The sequence below is a fragment of the Euphorbia lathyris genome, chromosome 5 (assembly GCF_963576675.1).
Source record: "Euphorbia lathyris chromosome 5, ddEupLath1.1, whole genome shotgun sequence".
Classification (NCBI taxonomy): Eukaryota; Viridiplantae; Streptophyta; class Magnoliopsida; order Malpighiales; family Euphorbiaceae; genus Euphorbia; species Euphorbia lathyris.
In genome coordinates this window covers 50,728,938-50,747,626 of record NC_088914.1, presented here as the reverse complement: position 1 = coordinate 50,747,626, position 18,689 = coordinate 50,728,938, and the positions used below count along the sequence as shown (strand labels likewise).

Genomic DNA, 18,689 nt, shown 5'->3' with positions numbered 1-18,689 from the left:
AATAAACGGACAATAAAAAGAAAATGGCCTAATGCTCCCCTAGCTCACTTAACTTGTCCAAATTGGTCATTTTACCCATCAAACTTATCGAATGTTCTATTTACACCCTTAACTCCATAAAAGTGATATTTCTCACCCCTCAACTTGTCCATTTACCCCTCAACTCATAGAATGTCCTATTTATTCCCTTAACTCCACAAAAGTGGTATTTCTCACCCATTGCAATCCGTTATCGAGACCTAAATTGATACATTTTTTTAAACGTTAAACTTATATTGGTACTATTTTATACATGGAACCTAAATTGATACTTTTTCAAAAACCATAAACCTATTTTGGTACCTTATCCTTACATATAACGTCTTTAACTTGTTTATATTAATATTCTTGTTATTTGTATCTTTTATTCATTCATTCTCTTTTTAATTTTTTGGCTAGTTAAATTTTGATCAGCTAATTATTGTAATACAATATTATTGTAATAAACACATGAAGGATCAATATAATGATCAAATTTTTTTTAAAAAAGTTGATATTAATTTTTTTTCAAACTTATTTGAATAAATCCTATTAATTTTGCACTATAAAGAGATAAGAAATACTACTTTTATGGAGTTAAAGGGGTAAATATGATCATAAGAGGTGAGAAATACCACTTTTATGGAGTTAATGGATAAATAAGATATTCGATGAGTTGGAGATGGGTAAAATAACAAATTTGGACAAGTTAATGAGGTAAAAAATATCATTTTTATAGAGTTAAGGGGGTAAATAAGACATTCGATTAGTTGGAGAGATAAAATGATCAATTTGGACAAGTTAAAGGGCTGAAGGAGCATTAGTCCAAAGCACTTATTTTTGTTTTAATAAATTAGGAGGAATTATTTTATATTAGTTAAAACAATAAAAAAATAGGGTAATTAATTTATTAGTCCCTATATTTTGACAAAACACACTGTTTAGTCCCTGTATTTTCAAAAACACATGGTAAGGTCCCTAACTTTTTTCTCAGTGAACTGTTTAGTCCTTCTGTCTGTTTGTTAGATTTTTTAACGTTTATGACTTCGGAAATGACTAAATTATCCTTTACTATTTACCCTCAAACTTTAGAAGAGGAAATCCAATTTAGAAAAAGAAGTCGTTTGTATGGAGAACAAGAAAAAGAACAGACCCAATGCTTACGATTTTGAACGATTAAGAAGAAAATCAAGAAGAAGAACACTCAAAGTTGATTTCAGATGCATTAGAGTTTAAAGGAAAGGAAAATAAAGGAAAAAAATAACACAAATCCAAATTGACTAACAAAATTTTCATGAGAGTCTAACGGCAGGGACGAAACAGTTCACTGAGAAAAACATTAGGGACTAAACAGTTCATCGAGAAAAAGGTTAGGGACTTTATCATGTGTTTTTGAAAATACAGAGACTAAACAGTGTGTTTTGTCAAAATATAGAGACTAATAAATTAATTACCCAAAAAAATATGTACAATATTTTTTTTTGTTACAATATATAACTTAATATTTCACGGCGACTTATTATTTTCTAATTTATATTTTTAAAAAATTCACATAAATACATTTATTTTAATTCAAAAGAAACCACATCCATTTGTAACCAAAAAAAAGAAACCATATCCATTCCCAATATTTTCTAATATTATTTATTTTTTAAAATTAAATTAGTATAATAAACATAATTAATTTAATATATTTAATTTGTTCATTTTTTTTCAATTGTATATTTTTTTTAATGCATTACAAAATAAGTTAATTAATTAAAAATAAATAAAATAAAATATTATATGAATAGTAGTGATAGTGAGAGTGTATTTTTGATTAAGAGTGTTTTGAAGAAAAAGTTGTAAGAAATTGGTGATGTGGAATGGTAGGGATGCTCTTAGTTAGATGACAAGATTGGCCAAGGCCAATACCTATGTCACCAAATTGCCAACAACCTCAATATACGAATATTACATATCCCCTCTCTCTCTCTCTCTCTCTCTCTCTCTTCCTTCTTCCTGTTTTCTTCTGCTTTCTCACCGATCTCTCCCTCTTTTTAGCTCGCTACTGTTTTCCAATTTCTCACCATTTATGCATGCATTTCTAAATGTCCACTTCTCTTCAAATTTTGAATTAGTTAATTAATTGGGGCTTTGCTTATACCGCATCAGACATTATCGTACATGCATTACTTTCTCAATTGAATTATTGGATTTTGCATCTGCCTCTAAAAATACGTTTTTGGTTGTCCAAGGATTTTGATATAAGAAAACTGTCATAAACTTCAAATTTCTGTTTTATTTATTTAAGTTGCGTTAATGATGCTTTTGTTGCTCCGCTGAGGTTGATATTTGGGTGAGTTTGAATCGGTACTTATAAGCTAATGGATGGATTCATAGTTCGATTGATTGGGAATGCTTGAACTTTGTTTTGGTTTAATTAAGTATGAGAAGTACTGTTTTTGAGTTTTGGCGCATGCTTGGCTGGATTAATGACTACTTTCAATCGAAGCAAGTCATTCAACAAGAAGGTCTTGGGGGTAGTTAGCCCGAGAAATTTGAGTTGTGGTAGTCCAAGAGCTAACAGATCAAGCCCAGTCTCACGCTGGTATATGTTGCTTGTTGTGGTTGGGTCTATTGTTTCATTTTTCATAGCCATTGGAGGGGGTTGCATTTATGTGCTGCCAACCCTAACACAAGCCTTTCAGGGTTCTGCCATGTCAAAATTTAATGATTCAATTGGATATTGTAATGTTTTTGATGGAATATGGGTAGTGGATGATGGTTACCCTTTATACAATGCTTCAGAATGTCCTTTTGCTGAACGAGGTTTCAATTGTTTGGGAAATGGCAGAAAAGATGGAGATTATCTTAAATGGAGGTGGAAACCCGATAACTGTAGTATTCCAAGGCTCGATGTTCATACTATATTGGAAAGGTTTCGGAACAAGAGGGTTGTGTTTGTTGGCGATTCCATGAGTAGAACACAGTGGGAATCATTAATCTGTTTGCTCATGGAAGGGGTAAAGGATAAGAAAAGTGTTTATGAAGTCAATGGAAATAGGATAACTAAACAAATCAGATTCTTAGGTGTGAGGTTCAGCACCTTTAATTTAACAATTGAGTTCTTTCGATCAGTTTTCTTGGTGCGACATGGTCGGATGCCTAGACTTGCACCTAAGCGGGTTAAATCAGTGCTCAGATTGGACAAGTTGGATGATATTAGCAGTCAGTGGATTGATTCAGATGTTCTCATATTCAACACAGGACAATGGTGGGTGCCTGGAAAGCTTTTTGAAACGTAAGTTTTACTCTTCAAATTGTAATGTGCTGTTTTGATTTCTTTCTTTTCTTTTATGTTTATGAACAATTTTGATAGACACATAGAGCCCTCGCCTCATATCTGATGTTCTTACTCATTCTACATTGGATTTAATTGATCTCATTAGCTTATTACTTGTATTGTATTGGTTTATGCGGTTGCAGTATTTCATAATTTATGTATTTATTGTCAATTCTTGACTTACAAGAGCTCTAGCATAGCTTCTTGTTATTGCATAGATATCATATTTGTTTTATTTAATATGGCTTTAGTTAATATCATATTTCCTCGCTAGAGATAATAAAAACTATTTTTGGAACCTTAACTATCAGATCAAGCTTTTGGATAAGATGGTTCTTTGAAATGATACCAGAGTCTCTTAGACCATGAGGTATAGAGTTCGAATCCTAACGAAACCCATTTGTTAGTGAAATTTTAGCACAAGATAAAATGGTTCCTTGCTTGTACACCCTTCAACCCGAAGGGCACTCGCGTAGATTGTGTTAGAGATAATAAAGACTATTCTTGAAACCTCACCTATCAGCTTCAGCTTCTGAGTTAAATGGTTCTTTGACAATTTTTCATTCTGTGGGCCTCCTCATATAATGTACTTATTTCCCTCTCTAATAGCAGGCGTTCTCTATCTTCCTTTCTAAATTTGTAAAATCTATGTCAAAGTGGGAAAGGAAGCGGAAGTATCTTTTGATGGATGAGATATATCTCACAAAAGGCACCCACCAGTTTTTTCCAAATCAATGTAAAATAGTATTTTAGTTTTTGAGCATGGTAGGTAGTGACTATTTTCTCATATCAACGCTGCTACCTACTTGGTTATGCAACTCATATTGAGTCATTTTCCCTGCCTCTTTTTCTTGAATTCTGATAACATTCATTGAACAATACAACTTTCCTGGAAACTGTAAGCACTGAAGTATTTGCATTGAGTAGTTGAAGTTTCCTTCATTATGATTAGAAATTTTGGCACTGTTAATATGCCAGTTCACTTGTGGTAAAATTTTGTTATAGAGAAAAATATTATGATTTACTTCCAAGTAACTGAGCTTCAGGCCTATCAAAATTGATTTTAGGAGTATAGTTTTGGAAATGGAATTGCCAATCATTGTTTTGATTCTTGTTGATTTGCAAAAGGCCGCTGGAATGATTATGATAGAGAATATGCTAATAGGTATAAGGGTAATATGGGAATTAAGGGACACATGATTCGGAGCCCAGTGAGAGTTATAGGAGAGAGAGTGCTTTAGTTAGTAACTTAGTATATATAGAAGTGTAGAGGGAAAAGGAAAGGATTCAGAAGAATTATGTTAGTAAACACTTTTGATTGTTTGGCTCTGTTCTTTAAGCAGAGAGCGAAGTTTATTTCTTGTTGGAGTTTGAGACCTTTCTCAGCTCAATTTATTTTTCTATTTCTGTTGATTTCAGTGTTCAATCAATACAATTATATTTTCGTATTTGTCGTGTGTTCTGTTTTTGTTTCTATCAACATTGTATTTTCCAAGAAAGAGCTGGTTCAATTCTCTCTAGATCTGAGATCTTACTGTGGAGCATTCTTTACAAGAGAGAAAATTACACTGAGCAGTTGGGAAGTCCTGAAGCCCCATTAGTGTCTCCTCTCCTAAATAATCCCATCTACTTTTTTTTTCCCCATTGACGACTTTTAAGACCACTGAATTTAGAAACCATTAACTTAGAAATGCTTTGAAATGCTGTCTTTATATTTTATAGTTTCATGTTCAATTATCATCTCTGCCTTTACGACTACGTGGAGTGCTAGATTTTTCATGATTGGAATTGGATGATATATTTATTGGATCCTAACCTCCGTACTGAAATAATTTAGCATACTTAGGAGACCTCTTATTACTGGATTATGACATGAAGAGAATACACTTTTTCCTCGCAATTTTCTGTAATTACTCTTGAAGTAACATACCCATCAATCACATACATGTTACATATAAGTTTTTTGTATTTGCAGATAATTGCATGTTTCTGAATTAACAGGCTTTTCGCCCAATATCTTCTTAAGCTTGCTTCTTGCTCTTAGGCATGGCGTCAGAATCATGGCTGATTTAGTGATTGCTGTATTGCAGAAATTAGTTTTAGGAGAACAACGTTCACAACAATTGCAGTCTGAGTGTGTGGTGTGTGTTATTTGTGGTTTAGCAAGCTGTTTTTAATGAACTAATTTTATGAGAATGGGCATGGCCAGTTGACTGAAAAGAAAATTCAAAATGGTTGCAATAACCTTTTGATAATTTTTAGTTATAGTTAAAACATGCTATACTTAGACTGCTTTATTTTAAAGAATTTTCAACTAGAACTTCTGTATGTCTAGGTCTGTGTAAACTATTAAGTGCGTTTGATTAATGTTATATAATGGTGGTAATAGTCATTAATTCGTAACAGCCATTTAAATGGTGATGATGGAGAGGGCATTTTTTATGCTATATGATCTAGCAGCAATTTCAAATACCATTGCTTGTGAGGTTTTCGTGAACCTATGTTCTTGATGAGTTAATAAATCCAACCAGTTATACTACTGAAGGAGCCAGCTCTTAAAATTGTCCATGAGATCTGTCACTTGTGAATGTTGCATGATCTATTGATAGTGTTGTCCATACATCGCGGAATTTCCTTAGGGCTTTTTCCTTTTTGTCTGGGTTTGATGATATAGAAAATGCTTTAATCGAAGAGTTTCTGTTGTTGCAGAATTTCTGGTCTCATTTTAGTATTAGATCTTTATTTATCTTGTGAAATGAAAATTTTTAAATTACTTTTCACTCTCTCTCTCTTTTTTATTAAGGAACTTTAAGAGCATTCTCGTCCCCTGATTCTTTTGTTCCTCAGAAAAAGTAAACTAGTTTTGGAGCTAGTTTGCGACAGCATTATGTGCCCCCATAGCTGTCAAGAAGCTGCCTCTCCTGGATGGCTTTTGATTGGAGCGAATGTCACTGGTGAATTCCTGATGGAATTATGGTTTGAGAAACCTGAACCTGAATAGCAGTTTTTGATCCTTCTGAAAGATCCTTTCCCTTTTTTTGTTCTCTTTTTGCTTTTTAAGGAAATAGTTATTAGCTGGAGCTTTTTTTTTATAATAAAAAAGAGGATAATATTTAATACAAGATAGAAATGCAATCTGTAGATATGTGCTATTTTTAGGTTGGTTATTGTAGGTCTACAACGAGTGCATCCAAAATGCTCCTTGAGTGCTAGATATTTTATATTGACTATATTTCAATAGGAACATTCTGTTCTCTGGCCAATTCTGGAACCCACATAGACAAAATATAAATGCTATTTCTTACCAAATAAGATGCATTTTTCTTGCTACACAGACCTTACTAAGCAGTTCATTTATGTCAAGGAACCATTTGAACTAAAAGCTTAAGCGTAAGTTAAGGCATTATAATAGCTTTTATATTAATCCCTGACACACCCCACACCCCCGCATGCGAAGGTCCCTGGTTTCCCTTTATGGAGAAAAATAATGCTATCTAATTGGCTTGACTGTAAATAGCTGTTTCCTTGATATTATTTTCATCTCACAGGTATGATCTGCACAACTTTTACATGTAAGTAAATTGTATTATGGACAGGGGCTGCTATTTCCAGGTTGGGAACTCAGTGAAACTTGGAATGTCAATTCCTACAGCCTACAAGATTGCTGTGGACACTTGGGCATTATGGGTGCAGAATACGATTGACACAAACAGAACACGTGTCTTCTTCAGAACTTTTGAGCCATATCACTGGAGGTACCTCTTTAATGCTGACAGTGACTTTTTTAAGAGCATGTATAGCTTCCCAATACAGTAATTGCTGTAAAATATCTGTGTATAGGTGAAAAATCATTTTTTGTTGAAGCCCATCCAACCTGTTCTTACTGAATTGTTATAAAAAAGATAGACTCTATTTCACTTCCAGAAATTTTCTTGTCTACATGAGCTATGCATTTGTCATGGGTTAAGGTATCAAGTTGTCCTCGACGTTTTCGGAAGAATCTGATGAACCACTAATGTTTTTGTTTTTCGAATGTTGCCCTTAACGTTTTTGCTTTAGCTCGATTTTCCCTTTTTCAAGGCATCTCGTCAGAAGACTGTTGATAATTACTTGCAAATTTGGGTTCATCAGCAACTTCCATCGGGATTTACTTAAAAGGGTTAAATAAATCTGGGGCAAAAATGATGAAGCTGACATTGAAAAAAAGGAGAATGTTAGGGGTTAATCTGATCCCCAAAAACGTAGGAGGGTAAATTTGTGCCTTATCTCCAATTGTCATTTAACTGCTTCTGAAACTGACTTTTTCTTTTCAAAGTTTGTCCTAGCATGTTTACAATATATACTTTTCCTACATTCCTGGATTTCACTGTGATTTGTCCATTGCTCAATATGACTAACTAAGGTTCTTTTCATCTGCATCAGTGATAAATCACACAAGTTCTGCAATGTGACTAGACATCCAATGTCAGAAACTGGTGGGAGGGACCGAAACCTATTTTCAGATACAGTCCTTGAGGTGGTAAAAAATATGAAGGTTCCTGTAACTGCACTTCAGATAACATCCATGTCTGCTTTCAGGAGTGATGCACATGTTGGCATGTGGAATGACAACTTACCTGTACCTGACTGTAGCCACTGGTGTTTACCTGGAGTTCCTGATATGTGGAATGAAATTTTGCTCTCTTTCCTGTTTTACCAGCCATAGACTCACTCTTTCACAATCATGATGTGAGTGCAATTTTTTTTGCCATTTTCTTCCTTTAGCCTTGCTTGACTGCATTTCCACATTCTGTAGTGTATATATTTTCAGCAAAAGTAATAAGTTTAGTCCTTATACTGGCACAATTTGTCACTTTGGTCCTTATACTTCAATTATTGTACAATTGGCCCAAGCACTTAAATTTTTATAAAATCTGACCCTTGAAAGATGGTTATCTTAGCAGTATATTACACGCTTTTGCATGTACTCAAATAATTTTTTCCAATTAAGTAACAGCGTGTGTAATACAATTGGAAGTAGAGGGGCCAAAGTCACAAATTGTGTAAAGTACAAAGGGTTAAAAACTTCTGCCATATGTTTGATTACCCACCCAACCCAATACTATTCCTTTATCCTTTAAAATGGGAGTTAGGCATATCTATCTGTCTGGTTGCACCGATAAAATCACTCGTGACCAAAAATAGTACCAATCCCTTTTTCTTTTCTGATTGTCTCAGTGATCATCTGTGCTTGTTACCTAAAATAGCTCAAGCAATAGTGTTTTATACTTGTATAAACTCATTATTTGTTCAGTTATTTCTCTCTCAAACTCACTCATCCTCACTAATACCTTTCTCTAGATACCACTAGGCCGGCTTGAGCACAGGAATAGACCTGGAGCAGTAGCTCTCTACTTTCTCCTTTTCAACAAGCTTTTTCTTTATTTAGTTGGTTTCTCAAACAAACCTGGTCAAAATTCTAATGGCATTGCATTGGTGATATGGATATTATCAACAAAAGAAGCCTGATGCCTCAACATGAAACAATACATTAATAACTGTTGATTGCTATCATTTGCTCTTTTGAATTGGTTGCTCAATATTCATTTGTGGTAATTTGTAATTAACTATTTAATGAGCTCTCTTTTGTAGGGTGCAGATTCAGAACACACATTGCATATACACCAGAAGAGTGGAATATTTGGTTTGGATTTCATCGCCATCATCATCACACATTATTTTATGCCAATTGCTGCAACTCTGTCAACAAGTTAGGCCTCCTTTTCTGAAACTAAACAAGGGCTCAGTTGCCGGCCAGGGCATTTGTATTGTTTTGTAACAGAAATCATTTTTTCATTCTTTATGTAACTGTTCTTTGGTGCGTGTATGTAATAATTTTGTCCATTTATATATTTCTTGTTAACAAAGTACTATATTTGAATATTTGATCATGGTGGAAGGAAAATAGAAGAAATTAGATTATCATATTTTCTGTTTATTCTGAATTCATTTTGAATATCTCGCTAAGAAGGTTTGGACTGCAGTTCTTCAATGGGAAAAAAAAGTTAATATTTTGTCATTTTGGTAGTCCATTGTTGATGATGCATTTGGTCTTTCATACACAGTAGCATATTACATGTATCTTAAGACAATTGGAGAAAATAGTTTGACCACGTTTTTATCATAAATGTCTGCTAAAAGTTAGGTTTTATCAAAATAAATATATAAGGACCTAATTAAAATTGAAGTACAGTGGCCAAATCAATAAATTACACCAAGAATAAGGGCTCAATTTTAACTTTTGCTTTCTATCATGTAACAAGTACAAAAGATGCGAAAATGCACCAGGTGAAACTAGGAAGAACTCAAATGATTCATGTCCTGCAAATTGAAGATTCTTCTGAACTTGAATTGAAGAAAAACAGTAATTAATCTCGATTTCTAACATGGTTTTGAATGAAACTACAACCTTCAGAATATTGGATAAGAAGAAAATGATAATTCTGCATAAGTTGTATTGGATTGAGACAGGTAAAATACCCAGATAGAATCAGAAGGGAAGCAACTAGAATTGATAGTTACAAATTGAAGACCAAACGGTTAACCTAGAAACCAAGTCAGATTCATACAAATCAACCTTAAGAACATCACGTTCTTTTCTTGAATAAAGCACAAAAATACTAGAAGTGCTTTTGAATGCAATCAATGACAACTCCTCGAAATCTTAGCATGAGAGTCAAGTCAGTTGAAGCTTAGAAGCATGCAATTGCAAATATTACAAATAGGATTAGGAACGAACATCAATCCATATTCTCTGCCTCTCAACAGCAGCATTCAATACCTTTCTCAGATTCAAATGGCTCCTATTCACAATTATGACTACAACTTCCCATATTTTCCTCTTCCACCCCACAATCCTCTATCTCCTCCAAAAGTTGCACCACCTTCCTGGAAGCCTCCACCATCTCCCAAAGTAGCACCACCTCATAATATCCCATCTCCTCCAAATGTTGCTCCGCCCAATTATCCATTCCGTCCTCCACCATCTCCAGGAGCGGCACCACCACCTCACTTTACTCCATCCCCTCCACAAGTACCTCCACCACATCACCCAATTACACCATCTCCACCATTTCCAGTGCCTGGTTCGCCACCTACTCATCCACCATCCCCATCAAATCACCCGGTCTCTCCCCCACCACCACCTCATTTTGTTCCACCCCCACCTCCGACGCCAGGACATCATTCAACTGTTATAATTGTTGTCTTCGTCTCACTTGGTGGTCTATTCTTTCTTGCATTTCTTTCTGTTGCGCTCTGCTGTTTCATTAAGAAGAAAAAGAAACGAATGGTTCAAAAAACTGAAGTTGTAGATTTTGATGAACACATAAAAGTTCAGGAAGCAATCATTGCAGGACCTCATGGTGAGAAAACCAAAGTACTAACCATTGAAGAAGATATTCATATTGAGGAGAAGATCATGGAACATGAAAAAGTGGGCAAAGGTTCACACATTGAAGCTTCACATGATCACTCCCAGGTTTCTGATTTGGCCGCATCTTCGTCTCATTCCACTCAGCACTAATTCGAGCACAAAGTCTGATTGTAACGGTTAAAAAACAAAAAAAGATTGCATTCATTCAACATTTTCAGAAAACAAATAAGCGAGGCTTAAGCAATGTTTACAATTGTACATTCTATACCCAACCAAAATAAGGGTTTTCTTTCATATGTCAAAATTCAGTTTGGAGATTATATCATATATGTTTACCTTCGAAAAACCAAGATGTTAACTAATGTGAACAAATAGTTATTTCCACAATGAACAGATAGACATGGAATAACTGGACAATAAAAGCACGACCTTAGACATTTTGACCATAGAATCATCCTTAATAGTAGGCGCATTATATATTAAGATATTTTCTTGAGCTAGTTAATGATAAATTGATACTCCCTCCTTTCCATTGTACTTATTAATTTGTGTGAATCACCCAAGAATGATTTATATAATGGAAGGGAGGGAGTAATATTTTAGGGTATAAGCATGTGATCAAGAAGTAACCACAAGAATGGTAGCCTAATCTGTTTTGTCAACAAGCAATCAAAATTGAAGAAAGTTGATTTCAAGACGGATAATATAAATTTTTGACTGAGAGTAGTCCGAACTTCCCTTTTGTTGTCATTCACAGTATGGAATGTATCTTGATCAATTGACCAATTGTGAGAATCGTAAGTGCAAACAAATTATTAGATCAATCGCTATAGGGACACAAAATGTTAACTACTCCTAGACAAAGAATTTTCCAAGTCTATACAGCAGAATAAATAATGTAAGTGGTCTGATTTTGTACAATTTTATGTTATTAAAGAATGATGATATATTGATAACATGCATTTCCCAGGTGATCCAACTGAGTGTCATATATAAATCCATGAGTCAAGTCTTATAGCTTTTTGCTTCAGCATAATAATACAACAACAACATCAAAGCCTTAGTCCCGAAATGATTCGGGGTCGGCTAACATGAATCATCATATAAAACCGTGAAATCAAGTCGTGTCAGCGACACAAATTCGCTCCCTCCACTCCGCCCTATCCACTACCATATTTTCCTCAATTCCCAGTAGACTCATATCATTCTCGATCACCCTACTCCAAGTTTGCTTAGGTCTTCCCCTACCCCTCACCACTACATCCCTTTGCCACTCTTCGGTCCTCCTAACCGGTGCATCAAGCGCTCTACGTCTCACATGGCCAAACCACCTTAGTCGGTTTTCTCTCATTTTATTTTCAATAGATGTAACCCTACTTTTGTCCTAATTATTTCATTAGTCACCCGATCCTTTCTCGTATGCCCACACATCCATCTCAACATACGCATCTCCGCCACCGACATCTTATGGATGTGACACTGTTTCACTGCCCAACACTCTGTACCATATAACAATGCTGGTCTGATTGCCGTGCGGTAGAATTTTCCCTTCAATCTATTAGGCATGCCGGGGTCACAAAGGAAACCCGTAGCACTATTCCACTTCGACCAACCAGATTTAATCCTATGAGCAACATCTTCATCTACTTCTCCATCCGTTTGGATAATAGATCCTAAATACCGGAAGCAATCCGAGGCCTGAACAACTCTCCCATCTAGGGTGATTGTCCCTGCCTCCCTACTCCTATGGCCGCTAAACTTACACTCCAAATATTCTGTCTTACTTCAGCTCAACTTAAAGCCTCTAGATTCTAGAGTTTGTCTCCATAGTTCCAACTTCCTCTCCACTCCTTCTTTCGTCTCATCAACCAACACAATATCATCTGCAAACAACATGCACCATGGTATACCATCTTGAAGTGAACTTGTTAGTTCATCCATAACGATGGCAAAAAGAAATGGGCTTAGTGCGGAACCTTGATGCACTCCAATCGTAATAGGGAACTCTTCAGTCTTCCCAACACTAGTACGTACACTCGTGCATGCTCCCTCATACATGTCCTTTATGATGTCAATATATTTCCGCAAAATGTCTTTCCTTATCAAGGCCCACTAAAGTACTTCCCTTGGTACCTTATCATATGCTTTCTCCAAGTCAATGAAAACCAAGTCTTTCTTCTTATTTCGATAGTGCTCCATTAATTGTCTCATTAGATGGATGGCTTCCATAGTTGATCTTCCCGACATAAAGCCAAACTAGTTTTCCGAGATCTTCACCGTCCTCCTTAGCCTTTGTTCGATCACTCGCTTCCAAAGTTTCATAGTGTGACTCATTAATTTGATTCCTCGATAGTTTGCACAATCTTGGACATCACCTTTGTTCTTATACAAAGGGATTAAGATACTTTTCCTCCATTTTGATGGCATCTTATTGTTTCTCCAAATTTTGTTGAATAACGTCGTCAACCATTCGATTCCTCTTTCTCCCAAACATCTCCAAATCTCAATAGGGATGCCATCAGGTCCTACTGCTTTCCTCAACCTCATCTTATTTAATGCCATTTTGACTTCACCCTTTTGAATTCTCCGTGGGCATTCATGATTTATCATATCGTGAGGGATACTTATATCTCCAACATCTTGTCTGCGATCTCCATTAAATAAGTCATCAAAATAGGACCTCCATCGTTCCTTGATATCCTTATCTCCAACTAGGACTTTTTGGTCCACATCCTTCACACATTTAACTTTTCCGAGATCTCGCGTCTTCCTATCTCTCATCCGAGCAATTCTATATATGTCTCTTTCCTCTTCTTTCGTATCCAATCTTGTATACAAATCCCGATTCACCTTTGCTCTAGCATCTCGTATGACCTTCTTTACTTCCCTTTTAGCCTCTTTGTATTTTTCGTAGTTCTCATCACTCCTACATTTCCCCAATATTTTATAGGATTCTCGCTTACTCTTTACTGCTTGTCGTACTTCTTCCGTCCACCAAGATGTGTCCTTACCCGGTGGCATGCTACCTTTAGATTCCCCGAGAACTTCCTTCGCTACTTCCCTTATACTATGCTCCATCTTAGTCCATATCGAATCTATATCTAAATCCATATTACAAGTCCAAATATCTTTTTTGGTCATCTTATCCACAAATTTTGGTTGATTCTCCCCTTGCAATTTCCACCACTTAATATTAGTCTCCACTTGTGGTGTTCGTTTTCTTATACATTTCCTACTTCGAAAATCAAGCACCACTACTCTATGTTGGGTTGTCGTACTCTCACCAGGGACCACCTTACAGTCAATATAACTCGTTCTCCAAGCACTCCTTACTAAGAAGAAGTCAATTTGGCTCGCATTACCGACACTCCTATAAGTCACTAAGTGGGATGTTCTCTTCATAAACCATGTGTTCATGATACTCAAGTCATAGGCTGATGCGAATTCCAGAATATCATTTCCTGCTTCATTCTTATCTCCAAAACCATACCCTCCATGAACACTCTCATCCCCTATCACTAGCTTAACACTCATAATTCTATCGCTCTTCCTAGACACCGCTACTACATCATCAATATACTCCCGATCAATAAGAATACCTACTCCATTTCTACCCTTATCCTTTCCTGAGTACCAAAGCTTATAACCCCAATGAGCTATCTCTCTAGCCTTGGTTCCAACCCACTTGGTTTCTTGTAGACACATTATATTTATTCTCCTCCTCTTCATAACATCTACAATTTCGACTAATCTTCCTGTCAAAGAACCTATGTTCCATGTCCCAAAGCGTAATACTACCCTTACCCCTACCATTACCGTGGACTAACTTATTTACCCGCAACCCTTGCATATTTGACACCACCCCCGGGTCCTAGGGTGGCGCGCCGCTTCGGGGCGACGACCTAGCAACCCTTGCACATTCATCACTACACCCGGGTCTAGGATATTTATACTGTGGTTCAATAATGGAAAAAAGAAATCCCGCAATAGCTAAACTGCGGATACTCACTCTTAAAATAAGTGGAGCCATTGAAAAAGCATAGTTTAAATTTATGAGGAATCATATGTTGCAGAAGTAGCAGTACTTACAATTAGCTTTCCTCTTGAAAATCATCAGGAAAAGTCGGCACTTTGGACATGCTAAGCAACTGTATGCACATCATTTCTGCCAGTGGATGTGGCTGGCCCTGGTAGAATTTATGAACCATTCCTCCAATTGTTATCCAACTACAACCCGGACATTTCACCAAACCCAGTTCTCTCATCTTTGTTCTGATGCTTACCATACCTGGCCAAATGCTATGATATTCATAAATATAACATAAAGCTATATAATTGCTAGAGTTTGTTGGTTCCATTTCAAAGAGATGGTGGGCTGCTATTTCCCCAATCATGACATTCTTGTGCATCACACAACCAGCTAATAGGGCACCCCAAACACTTGCTGTTACCTGTAATTTCATATTCTGCACCAGACGAAGTGCTTTCTCGAGATGTCCACAGCGACCCAAAAGGTCCACCATACAAGCATAGTGCTCTATGCTAGGTTCAAACCCATGATCTAACCATATTGAATGGAAAATATGGCGGCCTTGATCTATTAAACCTGAGTGACTACAACTAGCTAAAACTGCAGTTATGGCGACAGGGTTAGGCTTACATCCTCGATTCCTCATCTTCTTAAAGATACCTAATGCTTTCTCTCCTTCCCCATGTACTCCATAACTAGATATCATTGTAGTCCATGTCACCACATTCGGATTCGGCATATTCTGAAAAACCTTCTCTGAACTACCCAAGCATCCACACTTTGCATACATATCAATCAGTGAATTCGCAACTGCAACATCTCCATCAAACACAATACTCTTAACAATTAGTGCATGAATTTCTGATCCTTTCATTAGGTCACCTGCTCCTCCACAAGCATTTAAAATACTAGGAACAGTGAAAACATCGATGATAACCCCTCCTGCGACCATTTTCCTACACATAATAAAAGCCTCTGCATAGAAACCCGCCCTCCCAAACCCCGAAATCATCAAATTCCAAACGGCAGAATCCTTCCACAACATGTTAGAGAAAACTCTGTGTGCATCAATCAGTTCCCCACGTTTCAAATAGAAGTCCAAGACAGAGGTACCCACAACAACGTATCCATCAAACCCAAGTCTAATCACCCAATTATGAAGAATGCACCCGAGGTAAACATTTCCCACGCCTAAAGATGCCTTAAACAAAGGAGGCAAGGTATAGTGATCCGGCTGAAAACCCATCTTCATAAACTTATAAAAAGCAGAAATAGCTTCAGAGTAAAGAGAGTTATGGACATGGGAGAAAATAAAAATATTCCAGGAATGCATGTTTCTGTCACACATTCTGTCGAATAGTTTGCGAGCATGATGGAGATCCCCAGATTTGGTGTAGGCGAGAAGGAGATCGGTTTGGAGGGTTAGATTGGAAAGGTAGTTATTGACAAGGATTTGGGCGTGGGTTTGCTTGGGTATAGATGATGCAGAGTGACGAGCATAATTTCTGAGTAGAAAAGAAAGGGTGTGGATACTATTATACATTATTTGAATTTCTTGAATGGGTTATGGCGGGAAGATTGTCTTTGCTTATATCTCCCTACTCTTCTTTTGTCTTTCTCCCCTTTTCCACTGTTCCGGAGATAGGATAGGGTGGGTGATACTTTGATTAGAGAAGGAAGGAAGAAGAAAATATGTATTCTAGCATAAAAACCCATTTGCAAATACATTGATGTTTATACAAATGTTCATCTAAAACTAAGATTTTATTTGGATGGAGTTTAACTTGTTTAGGTAACCTAGAATGAAGTAAGTGACCGTATGAAATAACTTGTTGTGTTTGGATATAATGTAAGGTTAGTGATAGTTTAGTAATAGTTGTATATAAAATTACTTTTATATGCTTTTATTTTTATAAAATAAAAGAAAATACAAGAAGTAATTTTGGAAGAAAAAGATTTGCATCATGATTCCCCTCCAATTTGGGGTGTAAGAAAAATCACATAAAATTCGTTATCATCTACATTTCAATTACATTTCAAAACAAACAAAGTTATTTGTTTACACTTACTCTCCCTTGTTTTAAAATATCATCGTCCAAAGACAAAAGTAATTAAAAAGCAACTATAATCAACCCTTTATTCTATTTCATTTGGAAATGTTTTCATGATATCAAAGGGGAACTTTCATGTAACATCTTCAGGAGTTGTGATTCACCATTGAATCAGGGTCTTAGTAACTGTATGGTTTCCCCTTTTCCCCATTTTCCTATTCGGAGTTGGAGTATGATGGTGACTACAACTTGTGAGGACACCTTTTTCTTCAATTGGCAAACATGGAACATTGGATGGATATAAGAACTTGTAGGTAATTTCACCTTATAAGTTGCATGTCCAATTCTATCCTCAACCTGGTATAGACTAAATACAGAGATGATAAGTTTTGGTTGGATCGTTGCACTCTACTTTGTTGTTGGTAAGGTTGCAGCTTCACAAACACCCATTCCCCAATGTTCAACTCTCTATCTGTTCTATGAGAATCAGCTTGCTCTTTCATTTTGTGGACCCTTTGAAACTGGCACTTCATAGCTTATAAACTCATCTCCATATCTTTCGAAAATTGGTCCACTGACTCAATAGAAGAATCCCTAAGGAAGTACTGAATATGGTGGAATACTATATACAATTTCAAAAGGGCCATCTCTGTTGATGTATGATAGTTAGTATTGTACCACCATTCTGTTAAAGGAATCCATTAGACATACATTTGCCATATGTCTCCAAACACTCATTCACCACTTCTATTTGGCCATCTTTTCATGGGTGATAGACAATAGACTTTAGCAATCTTGCTCCCTATAATTGAATAACTCTACCCAAAAAGAACTAAGAAATATTGGGTCTATATCACTAACAATCGAAAGAGAATCATGTAGCTTAAAGATATTTTTCGGAAATAATTATGCAACATTTGCAACTGATGAATTCACCTAATGGGGTGGGCGTTCTTGCTCAACATATCTACCACTACCATTATGACTTCTTTCCCATTAGAGTTGGGAAAGCCCTTAATGAAATCTATGCTTACCTCAGTCCAAATATTTTCTAAAATTGGAAGAGGTTGTAAGATTATAGAGGTGTTGATATTTTCGAGTTAATTATATAAGTGATGTACACTTTACTTATATTGGTGTACAATTTCATTTTACACACAAATATACCCCAACTTGGTGTGACCGCCTCCTAAAGTGTAAAAATGACCGGTCAACCATGGTCAACTATCATGTCACCATATTTCAACTCCTCAATTAGAAAATAGGAGGCCCACCTTATGTGAAATTCTCCTCTTACCCCTTTTTATTCCCCTCCAACTTGTAGAGGCATTCCAACTCACATGTAAGTTCATATTCTCTCTCTACCTTTTACACATAAACCCATTCTCTCTCTTGCAAACTCCCCAACTCTTCTCTCTCACATTCAAAATCTATTCCTTTGAACCAAACTCTTAAAATGATTCCTTTAAAATTGCGATAGATGCACAAAAATAAAGGGAATGAATAAAATGGAGGCAGAAGAAGCATATACGAAGAGAAAAAGAAAATGTGCTTGATGGAGTAGAGAAGATTTGAAAACTGCGAACAAAAAAGACTGAAGTAAACATTGAAATCCTAACAGAAATAAGAAGAATGAGGATAAATTACGAGATCTTCTTTGCTTTTACTTCTGCCATGTAAGTTTTTCTTCCATCTTTCTCTACTTTGAGTTTTTCGCCATGTTTGCTCTTACTCTGTATTTCTCTTCCATGTATTTTTTTCCCCTTTCTCTTCTCTCTTACTTGTTTATATGGAACGACTGTAGACAAAAGAATAGAAAAATAACCCATGGAATATTTTGGGTTTTTAAAT

At 36.1% G+C, this 18,689-nt stretch overlaps 3 protein-coding genes across 4 annotated transcripts; 2 read left to right on the top strand and 1 right to left on the bottom strand.

The window, feature by feature from the left end:
• Positions 1-1,955: 1,955 nt before the first annotated feature.
• Positions 1,956-9,287, top strand: LOC136230823 (protein trichome berefringence-like 7). 2 transcript variants are annotated; one of them, XM_066020009.1, is made up of 4 exons: positions 1,956-3,301; positions 6,940-7,098; positions 7,766-8,071; positions 8,982-9,287. In XM_066020009.1, exons 1-3 carry the CDS (start codon positions 2,493-2,495, stop codon positions 8,046-8,048), a joined length of 1,251 nt encoding a protein of 416 aa, XP_065876081.1. In that variant the 5' UTR covers positions 1,956-2,492; the 3' UTR covers positions 8,049-8,071; positions 8,982-9,287. The 2 variants fall into 2 exon arrangements, with proteins under 2 accessions (XP_065876081.1, XP_065876080.1); XM_066020008.1 differs by having other exon boundaries at positions 8,975-9,287.
• An 891-nt stretch (positions 9,288-10,178) lies between these two features.
• LOC136228612 (protein TRACHEARY ELEMENT DIFFERENTIATION-RELATED 7) lies at positions 10,179-10,907 on the top strand. The gene has a single exon (XM_066017046.1). The coding sequence runs from the start codon at positions 10,179-10,181 to the stop codon at positions 10,905-10,907; it is 729 nt and encodes a 242-aa protein (XP_065873118.1).
• Positions 10,784-16,491, bottom strand: LOC136228611 (pentatricopeptide repeat-containing protein At5g04780, mitochondrial-like). Its single transcript, XM_066017045.1, has 2 exons — positions 14,847-16,491; positions 10,784-10,921 (listed from the first exon to the last, which is right to left on the bottom strand). Exon 1 carries the CDS (start codon positions 16,328-16,330, stop codon positions 14,849-14,851), a length of 1,482 nt encoding a protein of 493 aa, XP_065873117.1. The 5' UTR covers positions 16,331-16,491; the 3' UTR covers positions 10,784-10,921; positions 14,847-14,848.
• Positions 16,492-18,689: the final 2,198 nt, after the last annotated feature.

Excerpts from the sequence above, each read along its gene's own strand:
- LOC136230823 (XM_066020009.1), top strand. The coding sequence starts at position 2,493 with ATGACTACTTTCAATCGAAGCAAGTCATTCAACAAGAAGGTCTTGGGG. Across the intron at positions 3,302-6,939 it reads CCTGGAAAGCTTTTTGAAAC|GGGCTGCTATTTCCAGGTTG; the intron begins GTAAGTTTTACT and ends TATTATGGACAG. Across the intron at positions 7,099-7,765 it reads TTTGAGCCATATCACTGGAG|TGATAAATCACACAAGTTCT; the intron begins GTACCTCTTTAA and ends CATCTGCATCAG.
- LOC136228612 (XM_066017046.1), top strand. The coding sequence starts at position 10,179 with ATGGCTCCTATTCACAATTATGACTACAACTTCCCATATTTTCCTCTT.
- LOC136228611 (XM_066017045.1), bottom strand. The coding sequence starts at position 16,330 with ATGTATAATAGTATCCACACCCTTTCTTTTCTACTCAGAAATTATGCT.